Consider the following 15,813-nt stretch of genomic DNA (forward strand, 5'->3'; position numbering starts at 1 on the left):
TGATATGGATCTCTCAAGTTACAAAAGAGAACTCTGTGAAGCTCAAGCTTGCTCTTGATGGCCCCTCCTGTGTCTCAAGTTACTCTTGACTGCCCCTCCTGTCTCCTTCTCTCTCCTCTTGCTACTGCTTCTCCTGCTCAATTTCTTTCACCTCACAAGCTTGATGCATCCTCTGTCCAGGAGACCCCGTAGACAGCCTTGGATATTTAGACATCACCATACTTCATTGCCAAAAGCACAATGATGAGGAGAAGTTCCTCCTAGATAATGAAAGGAACAATGAAACAATATATACTTGAAGATGCCTTTTTTATCCTTTTTAAAAACCTGTTTAAAGCGGTTTTTCGCTTCTTGTAATTTCAAGTATTTTTCTCTGAGAAGGGCATCTTCTATGAGGAAACTTATTTCCTTTGAATATTTCAGGAACATCTACAATGAACCAGATCGAAAGAGTTCTGGACTTGCTTGGGAAACCTGATCCGGTATTCATCTACTTCTTCTTGAAACTCTACATCTGAAATGTGGAATGAAGTTCTAAATAAAGTTTTTGTAAGGCCTTGAATAATTTTTTGATGGTGGCTGAAGGTGTTTTCCTGATGATGCTAAAGTACTGTTTGCTTTTTTAATGGTTTTGATAATGGGACAAAGGAAGACATAGCAGCATTGGAGTCTCCTTTTGCAGCAACAATGCTCGAGAACATGAATTGTGGCAGTGCAAGGTATATTTTCTGGGTATCCCACATATCAAGGTGAAAATGTATCTCTTTAATGCTTAGTTCAACAATGTCGAAAGTGATAATATAATCTTGCTTCATTATTTTTATGAGGAAACCCAACTGATTAAGTTTCTATAAGGTTGTAGTTTAGCAAGTTCCAGCTCTCTTTGAAACACCTCCAACCAAGTCAAGTGATGTTTGATATAGGTGAGGTACGAACTCAAAGGTTTGTGTCATCTGCAAACTCTAAGTCCAAAAGCTCCTCCTCCTTCATCTGCAAACTCTAAGTCCAAAAGCTCCTCCTCCTGCCGAATCGAGAGCCTCATTCCTGTGAGTCCCGCCGACCGAGACCTCAAAAAATACCCTAGGGCCTCGGCCACAAAGAGGAATAAGAAAGGGGCAAGGGGGCATCCCTACCGAACCGAGCGGGAAAGCGAAAAGGCCTCCCCCGTGTAGCCACCAATAAGTATCTAGCTCGAACTACCTGCATAAAGGGCTGAGACACCCCTGATCCAGCGATCCGAAAAGCCAAGCCTCTGCATGGTGCCCTCCAAGAAAGACTACTCCACTCTGTCATAGGCCTTCTCAAAATCCAAAAGCAAAATCGCGAGAGGCTGAGACTCCTCTCTGGCCCAATCCAATGCCTCCCAGAAAGTAAAGATGTTGTCTAGGATGCTACGCTTCTGGACAAAACTTGTTTGTGTGTCATGGATGATGTCCACTAGGTGAGGGCGAAGCCACAAGCTCAAGACCTTGGCCAAGATCTTGTACACAATGTCCAAGAGAGTGATTGGTCTCCACTATCTCAGGTCCGAGTGATCCCCCCCCCTTTGGGACTAGGCATATCCAGCCACGACTCAGGGTCGAAGGGAGAGAGCCCGAGTCAAAGATCTCCTAAAAAGCCAAGTGGAGGGGGGTATGAATGCACTCCCAGAAGCACCTAAAGAAAGTCGGGGACAGCCCATCCTCCCTGGGGCACTTCTGGGATGAAAGAGTTTGAAGGGCCGAGAAAATGAACTGCTCCCAAGTACTTCTTTCCGAAGCCGGCATCCCAAAATAAGAAGCACCCCCGTACTTGTCCTCCTCAAACTCGAGATTGTTGAAGTCACTCCCAACAATCCACAAGTCCACATCTGGGAGGGACTCCGTCAACCGCCTCCAAAAGGCGGGTCGCTGCTGTCTACAAGCTAGGGCATACACATTGAGAACCCTACTCCTGGAATCCCTAACCCTCAAACCCATCCATAGTACTCTGCCTGGGATCAGCTCGCCCTGATCGTACACATCCGCTCCAATGGATTGGGACACCAAAATGCAGACCCCCCCACTCTTGTCATACCTCAAGGCCTCTCCTTGGAAGGAAGTGCTGTCTACGTCGAACATTTGCGGCTGAAAACATATGCTTCTGGACCAAGAGGAAGCCCTCTGCAACTCCTGTCGAAGACAAGTACAACACTATATAGTATGCCACTAGACTCTAGAAAGTCACAATGTCTATGGGATATCTCCCAATATGACACATGGCATGTCTAGGACTCACTAGACTATAAAACCACTCCTAGACCACCTAGAACACTCATTTTAGACTCACTTTGGCTTCATATTCCAACACCCCCCCATGAAGGCAAGGTGAGAGACTACTGGAATGGAACTAAGAACAGAACATGACAATGACGGTCTAAGGTGAGGGACTATTGGAATGGAACCAAGAACAGAACATGACAATGACGGTCATCAAACTGTGCACCCTATGTAACTCAGAGGCTAAAGTCTGAGCGTGTTTAGAGATTGATCCAAGCACTCTCATGGCTTGAGACTCAACATGCTCAGAGGCTCACGTTATAGCATGGCTACATGACCAGCTCATAGGTCTAGGAATACACCAACATCTTGGAACTCGGCCAGGCCCGATAACGAGACCTATCAAAGCCAAGGCTCCCACAATACATCCCCTTTAAACCTATGCCAATACATGTGTGCACATCCCTGCGAGTCGATGACGATGTTAATGAAGCACTAGGCATGGATGCCCCAAAATGTGTCGGTGAAGTCCATGGGGTAGCTACATGGAGCAATTACATGATGACTCTCAAAATGTCGGAAGGAGAGTCACCAATGTCGAAGTAGAGGCCTCAAGTACCACGACCAATTGGGAAGTCAATCAATGCGAAGTACCTCAGGCACCAATCAAATAAGCAATGTTGAAGAAGTCAATTGTTGACGTAGAGTTGTCTACATCAAGCTCGGGAGGTTTTCACCAATGTTGGAGTAGTTACGTGAAGGAGTCACCGCAATGTAACGTCAAGAGCTCACATCAAGTGACGGGCAGAGAAGATAGAGGCAGCCTGGACAACAAGTGAGAGCAGAGCTACGTGGGCAACAGCAGCAGCGTGGGCTGCTAGATGGTGGGCAAAGAGCAGAGCTACGTGGGCAGCAAGAGCTGCGTGGGTTGCTAGATGGCGGGCAGAGAGCACAGACGAACTATTTGCAAAAGATGGCGGGCCTTTTGCTGAGCAAAAAGGGCAGATGGATTAGCAAAGCATGGGCATCTCAGCTTCGCTTCATGGACACCAACTAGAGCAACAAAAGATGGAGGTGGAGATCAAGATAGTGACAGCAGGCTGGAAACTATCATCCCGTGAGCTCAAGAACAAAATTCGCGTGCAGGAATAAATTTTGTCACTTTTTGCAGGAGCTATATCTTTTCATAGAAAACTCGGATTGCAATGATGTAAAAACGAAAATTGTAGTACTCAACGTTCTCTACAACTTTCCTGAAGACACAAAGTCGTGATTTTGCTTCCAGATCTAGATAGAAGCATCACATCGTCCGTAGGTCACAGAGAGGGCGACAGAAACAGCACCACTCCAAGACGTCTTTGTAGCTGAAGGAAGGAGAAGAGCTCACCAAGGAAAGAGAAGAGAGGTGGCAAAAGCTCAAGTTGGAGAAGACAACGTTGGAGGAGAATCAGCTAGGAGCTACAGTCACATTAGACGAAGGCATGCTCTTCAAGAGCGAGAGAGCACTGCGTCATGATCTAGCTTCAATGGAGAGACTCAAAGATCAAGATCCAAGCTCCTAGTGGCTCAATGACTGGTATGAGAGTGTGTGGCTTGACTTGTAGGCCATAGGCTTGAGTTCTCGTACCACTCGTCTCGAGCCAGATGGGCACAACAAGGGTAGGATGACCATGTAGTTGCTCTAGACCACTGGGCCACGGTTAGCGACTCAACTTTAGCGGTTTTGCGGGACATGCAGGGGCAGATGCACACGGACCCTTAGGGGATCCTTGAGTTAACCATAGAGTTCTATCGGTAGTTGTTTCAGTCTGAGGAGGAGTCGCCTACGACTCTGATAGCCCGAGTAGCAGGTCGGGAAAATTTTTTTTTTCTGTAGTCCACTATCCCACAGAGCTTGAGTAGACGGCTAGAGGCTCCTTTCGCAAACAAGGAGCTCTGGGAGGGAGCCCCAGGCCTACAGTGGCAGCAGTCCCACAGGTGGGCTTTTTCAGAGGCTCCCCACTCATGAGGAGTCTTTTTAGGGTTTTGCAGCATTTGGCGGGGGGACTCATTCGGGCTAGCCCCTCTTGCAAGGAGGAGTTCGGGAGATAGCCGATCACATAGCATCCAGAGGTCCGAGATCGGAGGGACGTATGCTAGGACAGAGGGCGCACATTGGATGGGCGTTATGGGATAGTGGTCCAGCCAAGTCTTTTTGGGTTTGAAGATAGCTCCCGAGATGCAGAGGACAGAGCGCGGGCTCTCTCACACCTGAGAGGGGCATGCATCTGGAGGGCATAGGTCGATGCAGCGATCCTCGCTTCTTGGTGGGAAGGGTTACGTAGTCCTTGGACCCCTCAGTGCTAGTCTAGGCAGTTCTTGCAGACAAGAGTGCCTATTAGGGTTCCATTTTTTTAAGAGTCCCTTGAGTCCTTTCATCATAGCTTCTACAGGGTGGGGCCAGGAGGACTTTGTAGGCTAAGGTAGAGAGGGACGGCGGAGATGAGGCAGCCCTGGATGGTTTGGAGTGGTAGCGGATCAGGATAGTGGACTACCTGGGCAAGGTTTTGCACATGAGGCAGTCTTATCAGTCCTAGAGAAAGCACTCTGGCACCTGTGACTCTGGGAGGGCTGACTTCTTCGTGATATTCAGTGGCACCCGAGAGAGTGGTCCTGGCGAGCTCGAGTAGGACACTTGGACAAGGTAGAGGAGGTGCCCTTTTTCTCGTACACAACTCGCATTGAACAGTGCCTTCAGCGGGAGACAGCAACTTGGATCCCCTCGAGGGAGCCCCACTGGGTTGAGAGCAAGATGTCCCTTGGGAGGTCTCTCCCACTCCTAGCCTCGTCTTTGGTCTAGCTTGAGACCACACAAGATTTCTTACTTCTTTTTTTTTTCAAGAAAGAGACTTCTATTAAGTAAGAGAAAAAACCCGCGAGAGCAAGCTCAAAGCGGAATACATCATGAAACCATGAGGATAAATAAACCCCTTCAAAATGAGGTGGAAAACAACCAAGGCTGAGGCTGAAAGTGCCACCTCAACCCTGTAAGAGTCTCAGAGAAGAAAGGAGAATCCTTCCATTCCCTGAAGAAAGAAGCCCTCCTAGCTGAGGTTGCACGGAAGTCTCCTTGCATACTCGTCCATACGGCCATCAAAGTATGTATGGTGTCTGTCCAGATACTAGCCAATGTGTGCGAGGGATAAACCTGAGTTCCCTCCAATGCCTCTGTGCATCTGGCTCTTCAAATATGCCAGGCTGCTATGCTCGCCAGTATCTCCCAAGAGGTATCCACAGAGGCATGTACAGCTGCAAAAGGAAGGTGTGGCACCACATCCAAAGAACAGGGCTCAACCTGAAGACGTTGAATTGACTCCATATAAAAGATACTTTATCTGAGGTTTATCTGAGGTCAGATGAGTCAATGGCGATACTATTTCGGAATATCCTTTGATATGCCTTTGATAAAATTGGACAAATCCCAAGAATGACCGCAAAGCGGTCAAACTCTGAGGAATAGGCCAAGTCAGTATCGTAGCCACTTTCTTTGGATCCATTTCTATCCCCTCAGGAGTAATAATGAATCCTAAATATTTAAGTCTTACCATACACAGTATAGTTTTCTTTTTATTTACATAAAGACTGGCTTTCCTCAAAGTATTGAACACTATTCTTAAGTGTTTGTGATGCTCAGCAATACTTTTGCTGAACACAAGAATAACGTTAATAAAATGCACTACAAACTTCCCGATATACAGACGTAGTAAATCGTTCATAAGCATGATGAATGTAGCTAGAGCATTGGTAAGTCCAAACAGCATTACCAAAAACTCATAATGTCCAAACCTGCTTCTAAAAGCGGTTTCATATCCTCGGCTCTAATATGGATCTGATGGTAGCCATATTTAAGATCTATCTTACTTAAAATTACGGCCCCATGTAATGCATCTAGCAAATCATCGATCCGAGCCATCGGATACCTGTGCTTAGTAGTGATATTATTTAATGCTTTGTAATCTATACAGAGGCGAAAAGTATCATCTTTTTTTTTTTTTAATCACTGGCGAAGCAAAAGGTGTGAAACTGGGTTGAATTTGTCCCAGCTTGAGGTATTCTTCCAGTTGTCATCGTACCTCTGCTTCTTCGGTTAAACTTAACCTATAGGGTGGTCTATTTACAGGTTCTGCCCCCGGGATTAGTTTAATCTTATGCTGAACATTCTGCTCTGGAGATAACCCATAAGGTAGCTCATCCCTAAAACAATCAGAGAACTCCTCTACTATTTGATCAGCCAACTTGGCCATCTCTCCATTTTGGGTAACATTAGTGCTAGCCGAAGGACCATCAATCGGCTCTATCGATGCTGTACAAAGAAACAGAAACTCTTCTTGAGCTTTTCGAACTTCCATCACGGAAACCAACGGTCTTGGAGCTATATCTTTTTCACCTCGTAAGACATACAGCACATCATTCATCTTGAATTGATAAATGTGCTTTTTCCAATCTATGGCTGGATTCTTCCTAGAATGCCAAGCCTTACCCAGGGCTATGTCAGCGTGAGCAAGCTTGTCATTTCAAAATCAAGCTTCTCAGTATAGTCCTGAATTCGAAGTTCCAATTGGATAACCCTTTGGTCTCATACTTCAGTTGAACTTCCATCTGCCATTCTGACTGTATATGCATAGTCAGATGGGCTAGTCTTTAATTTCAGCCTCTTTAAAAGCTTGGAGTTAATTACATTGTGTGTTGACGTTGAGTCAAATAACACAATGACATCATGATTGGCTACTTGTCCTTTCATCTTAATTAACTCCGTATCATTAAAGGCTATATACCCCGTGGTTGCGGGCTTTGATAGGACATTATCAGGTGCACTATTTACTAGCTTAGCAACAGACACACATAACAAAACAGGTACTGACCTTTGAGAAGATCCCGTTAGCTGAATCTGCATCTGTTCTGCTTTGGGACTTTCCTCCATTTCCACGTCGCATTCTGAGATCACCATCTCAACCATCCGACGATCCTTGTTTTGTGGACAATCTTTCCACTGATGAGGTTGAAGGAATCCAAAACACAAGCCTTCTCTCCTCGCTTTTTCTCTTTGCTCTGGATTCAAAGAAGACTTCGACCAAGCCCGGGCTGCCATTGGTGTTACTTTTCTTTTCGTTCCAATGGTGATACTTGGTTTAGGAGTCTTAACTGGCTTCGCTTGCTTGGCTTGACCACTAGGCTGTGAGGCACTGCCTTTGCTAATCCACTTCTTCTTAAACCCAGTTTTCTTCGGGTACTCATACCGAGTCCCAACCTGCATAAACCCACTTGGTCTGTTCCCTTTGGCATCTTCATAGTTCAGGGCTATAGCAATTGCTTCATCTAGCGTGTTCGCATACTTAGCCCGAACTTCCATCTTGATTCGATCATTCAGTCCAAAGATAAAATCTTTTACCTGGATTGACTGAGGTAGAGGTTCATAAACTTTCATTACACTTTCTCTGAACTTATCAGTGTATTCCGCCACTGATAAATTTCTCTGACGAAGGTTTCGATACTGATCCCAAGCTCGGGATGCTTCGTCAGGAGGTAAGAAGTGTTTTCTAAATTCTTTTTTAAACCCCTCCCAAGTAGTGGATGCCACACCATCTTTCTGTTGTTTTATCCACCACCTATCCGCTGCCTCATTAAACATATGGGTGGCCTCTCGGATTTTCTTCATATCATTCATGATTTCACAAATGGTGAAATCCTCGTCCCATCTGTGTAACCAGATCTCTATGATATCGGAACTACGGTCAGACATCCGACCAGAATACTTTTCTAGCCTATAATAGGCAATATTAGGCACCTTAGCCCTCCTAGGCTCGACCGTATGAACACTAGATTCTGGTTCTGGCTCCATTGGAGCTTCACCTTTCTCTTCACGAGATGGTCTAGTAGACATACTATGAACCATTTTCCTGAGCTCAAATTGCCCTACATTTGCTTGTAATTGTTGCGCTAAAATCTGTTGCAAGGCATCCTCCAATAATGCAATTCTACCAGATAGTGTATGGCTTGCTGGACGCAACACCTGTGGGGTCGGCTGGACTCCCGACTCTACAGTATCTACCCTAGAAGCTTCTTCTTCAACTTCCATTTAGGTTGATGGAGTTTTTTTTTAATTTATAAAAATAACAAATAAAACACCACCTAAAACTGTATTTACAAACTGCTTTTCAATCTCATAACCACAAAAGGTGTCTAAACAGGCGTAACTATCAACTAAAAATAGCTGAGAACCAAGATGAAAATCTTTTCCCTATACTAAGGAAATATCTGCAATCTCAAATAACTCAAACACCGAGGGCAAATAACTAGCATATACCACAACAAAATTTAATAGGTATAGAAAGCTCCCTGGTCATATTTCTACTGCATGAAGAGATCAACTAGTCCCTGTAAGCCACTCTCAATCTGTATTTATAATCTGTCTTGCAACCACCCCAGAAACAGCAACGATGCCTAGACCATCAGGCCCAAATCCTGCCTCTAATTCCTTCGATATGTCAACATTCTTATCCTCAAGATCAAAGTAGCTGATAGATACAACGCTTGACGTGATGGGACGAGGATCATCAATCATGGATACTATGCGAAGGCGGGGGGAGAACCCACATGCAGCGATCTTGTATGGCAAACAGTGAGCCAGCTGCTATTGATGAGGGGTTTTCAGCATCCAGAGAGACGAAGAGCTGAAGCTAAGTCTATTGCACATAGCTCTGCAGACTACCAGGCCCAATAGCCGAGCCCACAACTAGCAAAGCCAGTTGGTCTGCACGACGCCATCTAATAGACTGTGTGCTCCCGCGATCTTGCCTAATGACCGCTGTTAACCCATAGGTCACATCGATTGAATTACCAGATAGAATTATATGAACTGCTCACGGACTCTCTCTAGCACTGTACAAAGGCAAGAATCGTTAGCGCACCGCTTACCACCAAACTGCCGTACGTAAGTACTAGCCCCGACTACCAACGGAATCACGATACATACAATTGCAAATCTAGCCTGTGCTTACAGGCTCCTGTAATCTCGTCTTCAACTCCTTCAAATCAATGATGAAAGATAACACTAAATTTCTCCAATCTCAATTCATCGTTAGTCTGTCAACTCGACGTGCAGCTCCAAACCACGACAATCACCAAACACTGTGCTCTGATACCAAAATATAATGATCACTATCTTTAACTCGCTTCACATCATCAGTTTAACAGTCTATCATGGGGCAGGCACACAGAATTTTCTCCCAGCCAACCTTGGTGGTAGCAAAAACTCCAGAATAGTCAACAACGTGAAGGCTCAAGCTTGCAAATTCCACCAAGCCCCAATTCATGTATGCCACATGTCTACATTTGAGGGCATCTCCTCAATGCATCATTTACCCCTCTCTTGGGATAACATTGAAATCATTTGCCCCTTGGCACATTTAATGCATTTAGACCCCTTAGCCTTAGATCCACCAAGTCTTGTGCCATGTCACCCTCACCAAGGACCTTGACCTTGATTCCTTTTTTATCATTTACGTGAAGCCCAAACAAATATAATACAAACATTGATCCTCTAAAGAAAAATGTCGACTGACCCTTCCGAGGTCATGTTACCTCAACTTGAGCATAACATCTCTAGCCTATAGGATTCATGGACAGAAAGAGTCTCGGATGGAAATATATGACGCATTGCCGCCTTCCCTTGCACGCTCGACGTTTTCGCCAAAAGGCAGCGTTTGAGAGACGGTGTCCGGCATCACTGCTTGGAACATCGATGGATGGCCAACAAGTCCCTCCGATGGCTACCATGGTCATCTGGCAGGACATCATCTTTACTATGGGCACTATCTGGGGGCACGGTACTCTAGGTTCAAGAGCGGCCATCGAAAAGCAGGAGCGTTTGTGCAAGGCTTGGCCTGTAGGTGTCTTTTACACCCTTTTTGCGAGAGGTATTTGCTGGGTGTATGGACCACCACCCTAGTTATTAGCCCCTATTCTGGAGATTCCCTAGGCAGTGAGCTGGGTTCTCCAATAACAGGTTGGTCCTTTTTGGACAGCCAATTTTCTCACTGTCCTACCATCCTTAGCTCCCTTTAGAAGCTGGTTTGTATGGTGTTTTTTTAAGCAATAATAGAAGGTCCTTTTTTTGGGAGAAAAGAAAAGACTATTGCGGGAAGCTAGCCAACCTCAAGGTCAAAACATGCATCCCATAACACATGCTCCTTCCTCTAGCTGCCACTCCCAAGCCAATGGGTTTATATCCACAGGAGATTCTTACTCCCCGGACTCCAAATACTTAGCCCCTGACTCATACTTATGGGCCTAGCTCTAGCAATTAGCCCTACCTTTTCTAAGATCATAGGTTAGCGCAGCCTTGACCCCAGTTTGGCCCTAGCTAGCACAATTTACGGACATAACACTCATTATCAAGAAGACTGAATATATTTTAACATAAAAGCATAGACTTGAAAGTTTAACAACAAATCCTTTACTTTTATGAATGTATTTTGAAAGAGCCTTTGTCTTCTTTTTGTTGGACAAACTATGGGTCTTTAGATGTGTAGATTGTCTATCGTAACTACAATGATGATATTAGAAAGTACACGTTCGTGATGTTTATGTTCTAAAACAAATCCATATGGACAGTACCTAACTTGAAGTCCTAAAGTATGATGATCGGGATGGCTATCATGAAACATATAGTGCGAGGTTAAGCAGCTGGTCATTCTCCATCAAAGATAGGCGATGGACTTATAAAAAGACTCAGCCGTCTCTATGTAAGGGATGAGGCCATGCAAAGATCAGGGATTGCACGAACCCTAGCAGGGCGATTATGATCATTGCCCTATTGTTTTTAAATTGCAGAAGATTTACAAAAGACGGCCACTTTGAAGGATCTAGACCACTGATGTATACTATCAGGAGGAGGAGTTGGCGGAAATCGTCATTGAGATTTGGACCTAAGAGGGGCACCTTGTGGATGGTTGGGCCGTGTATGTTATTGAAGACCTGTATAGCTTATTAGAAGTATGTGCTTTGCCACAGAGAAAAGAGTTCCCAAAGAGGGAGAGTGGTTCAGAAGCTTTAGGTAGCCTCAGCATGGCTTTCCCACGGGTCTCCATGCTTGAATCTTAGGCAGGTAGAGTAGACAGGCCAAATGGGAATGATGAATGCTACCGAACGATCTATGTTATGCGTATCTTTTGGGGCGGCTCTGCTCCCTTCACCTGTACAAGTTCAAGCTATGTCAAAGGGAAGGCCTATGCTCGATGTGCCTGGGGTTGTCTTAGAGAGACCAAGTCCATGCTCTGAAATGCTAAAGCAACAACAGTGCCTGGCGTATATCCATCGGAGTGGTTTGTGAAGGGCCTGCATGTGATTGGCTGCACAGCCTATGCACATATGCCTAGTCAGTTGAGAATCAAGCTGGATGATAAGGCCATTAAGTGCATTTTTGTTGGCTTCACCAGTGAGAGCAACGCTTGCCATCTCCACAATCCTTAGAGTAGAAGGATTTTTGTCACTAGAGGTGTGGTTTTTGTAGAAAACTCGGATCAGTCCATGATTGAGTTCGATAGACAACTGGATATAGGTTCTCAGATTGTGTATGAAGGTTTACTTCCACTGGCAATTGAAGCCACCTCATAGCAGCCAATAGAAGATCAGGCACATGCTGATGCACATCAGTCTGTGGACCCTCCCAATCAGGTCCAGGATCAGCCTATCATACATGATGGTGTGGAGGAGGTTGTTAGAGAGGAGAGAGCTACTTCACAGAAAGCTATAATATTTCCCAGGTGGCTGTTACAAATTTTGCAGGACAGCAGACTTTCATCCCCTCTCTAGTAGCAGAAGGGCTGGTTCAAGAGAGATCAGGAGGAGCAAACTACGTTGATAGAGCTAGATGAGTTCATTGTGTAATACAGATGAGTCTTAACAGTTTTGGGGATGCTCGAGATATTGAGCACCGGGATGAGAACCCTAGGTCAGAGTTGGATTCTATTATAAAAGGCAATACATGGGATCTTGTGGATTTGCCCATTGGAAATAGAGGTATTGGGACAAATTGGGTGTATGAGATAAAGAGAAAATCAGATCGTACCATTGACTGGTACAAGGCAAGGTTGGTTGCCAAAGACTATTCTCAGCAAAAGGGGATAGATATGATGAGACCTTTTTCCCTTAGTTTCTGATGCGTGGTCAGGAAGACCAAGTATGCAAGCCGCATAATGCACTTTCAAGGGCTGAACCAAGCCCGACAGGCTTGGTATGAGAAGATACATACATATTTGACCAGTGAGGGTCTACAGTATGGTTCAACTGAGAGTACCCTTTATGTCGAAAAGGAAAAGGACAAGAGGGATATGTTGATTGTCATCTTGTATGTGGACGATGTGCTGCTCATGGCACAACTGAAGAGACAATTGCAGCTTCATTTGAGAAGGTTGATTTGGGGCTGTTATAGCAGTATTGAGGCATTCAGTTACTGCAGTTAGATGAAGGCATTGTCTTCATATGTATATATATGTGTGTGTGTGTGTATCAGCAATCAAAATATATTCACACTCTATTACAAAGGTTCAATTTTCAGGAGCAATCCCATTTCTACTCCCATGGAGCTAGGGCTAAGGCTGTCCATGCATTATGCAGGTGAACCTTTTGATGCTGGTACATACCGTGACTCAGGTGAGGCTGTTGGATGCCTCATTTATCTCTGCAATAGCAGGTACATGCACAGCCCAAAGAACAGCATTGGAGTGTTGTAAAGCGTGTTTTCAGGTATTTGCAGGGTACTCGGTCTTTATATGCCAAGGGGGGTGCTTTGACCTGTATGCATTCAGTGATTCAGATTAGACTGGGGACTATGATACTAGATACTCCACCAGTGGTAATTGTTTCTTTACTGGAAATTCATGCATTTCTTGGTCGAACAAGAAATAATCCACTATGGCAACATGTGAAGTGGTGTACAGCGCAGTCTTTTGCTACTACAATAAAATGTGTGTGGCTCAGAGATTGATGGTCATTGTGGTTTGCAGCCACCTACTCCCATTCTCACTGATAGTGCTATTGCAATGGCACGAAATCCTTGTCTTGTGATCGCATGGAACACGTTGAGATACATTATCACTACGTCGGGAGAGATTGTATGCAAGAGAGATCAGTTTGATCTACTGTCCTACACATTGGAATGCTGGAGATCTTTTTACGAACCTTTTATCCAGAGAATAGTTAACTTTCCGCAAAGCTTTGGGCCTACTTGTGTTTGGTAAATGAGATCACATCTTGTATGCTAGTTTGTTTTTCCCTAGGTTTTGGCATGTTCACAATGTTAGCCTTTGAATATGGCATGGTTTTGCCCTAGAAATAAATGATTTGCATGGTTTGATGGGAGTTCATGTCATGTTTAAAGCTCTAACAAGCTTTAGAAAGGGGTAAACTGTAAGTTGAGCTTGTTGACTCTTATTCTGGGGCCCCTGTTTCACATTATTTGGGAGCTTCAGGGGGAGGCAAAATGGGACAATTGGTGATTAACATATCTTGTTTCATCTGAAGGCAAACAGAATTCTTCCTCTCTCCTGATCTGAGAATTGTCTCAAATCACAATGTTCTATTTCAGGTCGTTCCGGAAAGCGTTCCCAACTGCTTCCCCTGAAGCTGAAGACTTATTGCGCAGATTACTCCATTTTAACCCTCACAAGAGAATCACAGCAGAGGTTCTTCGTTATACATATCTTGACATCCTTCGCAATCATAGTTTTTAGACAAAAGCAACGCAGCCTTGACATTTAAAAGCTGGGACATCCAGCTAGAAAAGTAGAAGTTGAGTATTGTTTTAATTAATTTTAAAAGAATGGTGTTGGAATCCAAAAAAGTGTCTTTTCTGTGCATAAGGGCCATAAGAGGGAGGTATTTGTGCCGTGGTAGGGTCATAGTAAATACAATATTTTATGCAAACACGAATGTTTTGTATATTTTTTGCATTGTGAAAAACTGCTTCAACGGACATTCTCGAAATTGGACAAAAAGCTTTTGTTGACATGGTTTTTGAACTTCAGCACAATATATTAACTTTTTTCCTGAATAAGTGCAGCAAGCATTGCAACATCCTTATGTTGCTCAGTTTCACAATCCTGTGGATGAGCCAGTCTGCAATCGGGTAATCAGAATACCAATAGATGACAATACAAAGTGAGTTCTTACTTTGAAGCTCCAGATAAATTCTGAGTAGTGAAGCTCAGCACCATCATTGTACTTGAATGCCTTCCACTCTGTTCAGGACTTTCACAATTTTGTAAAGGCTTAGGTTTAGGAGGCCTGTAGTTCAGAGGAGCAATATCAGAAATGTTTATGGTCTTATCAAGTTCTTCTTTCAACACGTGAAGTTGATATTGTGTTGGGGAAGGGGCTTGAATTTTTATTCCAATGTCAAAATTTGGAAGTTGATATTGTGTTGGAGAAGGGGTTTGAATTTTTATTCCATTTTATTAAGAGCAAATGTCAAACTTTGGTAGTTTTTTCGTCTTTTTATGCTTAGTTGTGTCATGAAATCTGTGTTTTCTTGTCCATTGTTTTATTTTGAGAATGTGGGATTGATGGCCCTTCTTTGTAAATTTTCACATTTTGAGTTGCTTTTATTTCTCCAAACATCTGCTGTTATGGTTCTTTCTCAAAGCAAAAAGTTTATGCCTCTACAGGTTTACCATACAAGAGTATCGTGAGCGATTGTATTCTGAAATTGTCCGTCGAAAGAAGGAGATACGCAGGAAATTGAGGGAAAAGGAACGCCTTGAAAGGGACTCATCCAGACAGTCTCGGCGATCAAAGAGCCGTTCCAGTGGGAATTCCTAATGTTGAGACCATGTTACTTCGTAATAATGACTACGGATCAACACTAATGCGTACTCATGTTTTATTGTATTTCAACTTGAATCCAACATAACAGTGTATCATGATCTGAGTGGGACTTATGGTGATAAGAGGGCCCTTTGTATTGGTTCCTTCTAAATTATGTCAGGGATTGACTTCTGGACTCTCTGGTTAAATTGGATTTGTGACCAAGGCGAATGGCATTCCTCTGTTGGGTTTTTCAAAGTCATGCTAGATATGCTCTTCTCCAGATCTCCAATGCAAGGCTTTTCCCACTTAGAAGGAAAATTTTCGCAGACAGTTCAGATAGTTTTGAGCCACCATGCAGGGTTCCAGAAGTCATGAATATCCTTCTACTGGCTCGTTTGCAAATGTATCCTGGGTACTGTAATTTTTCCATTGTCATTGTTTGAGAGAAGAGATATTCACACAAAGAAAATTGTATTTAAACCTTGGATGATGGTATCTCATAATTTATCATTCAGAAACAGGAAACCCTTTTTTTCTAAGGCTGCAGTTGCTGGTAACATGAACATTGAAAAAATGTTGCAGGACATTAACAAGCTCTTTTATGAACAATAATCTCAAATAAATGAGGTCGTCTTAAGAGTATTGGGAAAGTAAAAATGACAAATATGATCTTTTCCTCGAACCTTGATGATGTTGAAAGTTTGGTAATGGTGTGCAGAGGGTGACATGT

At 44.0% G+C, this 15,813-nt stretch overlaps 1 protein-coding gene across 2 annotated transcripts in view; it reads left to right on the plus strand.

Annotated features, from left to right (window-relative positions):
- Positions 1-15,526, plus strand: part of LOC147882411 (uncharacterized) — a 36,132-nt gene extending 20,606 nt beyond the window's left edge. For both annotated transcript variants that reach the window (XM_087400854.1, XM_087400853.1), the window contains 5 exons: positions 424-482; positions 649-719; positions 13,864-13,960; positions 14,338-14,435; positions 14,942-15,526. In XM_087400854.1, coding sequence (XP_087256980.1) covers positions 424-482; positions 649-719; positions 13,864-13,960; positions 14,338-14,435; positions 14,942-15,095 — 479 coding nt within the window. In that variant the 3' untranslated portion in view covers positions 15,096-15,526. The remainder of the gene's footprint in view (positions 1-423; positions 483-648; positions 720-13,863; positions 13,961-14,337; positions 14,436-14,941) is intronic.
- The last annotated feature ends 287 nt before the right edge of the window (positions 15,527-15,813 follow it).

This window comes from Dipteris shenzhenensis, chromosome 29 (genome assembly GCF_047967505.1).
Source record: "Dipteris shenzhenensis isolate YYH24624 ecotype China chromosome 29, Dip_SZ_1.0, whole genome shotgun sequence".
Lineage (NCBI taxonomy): Eukaryota > Viridiplantae > Streptophyta > Polypodiopsida > Gleicheniales > Dipteridaceae > Dipteris > Dipteris shenzhenensis.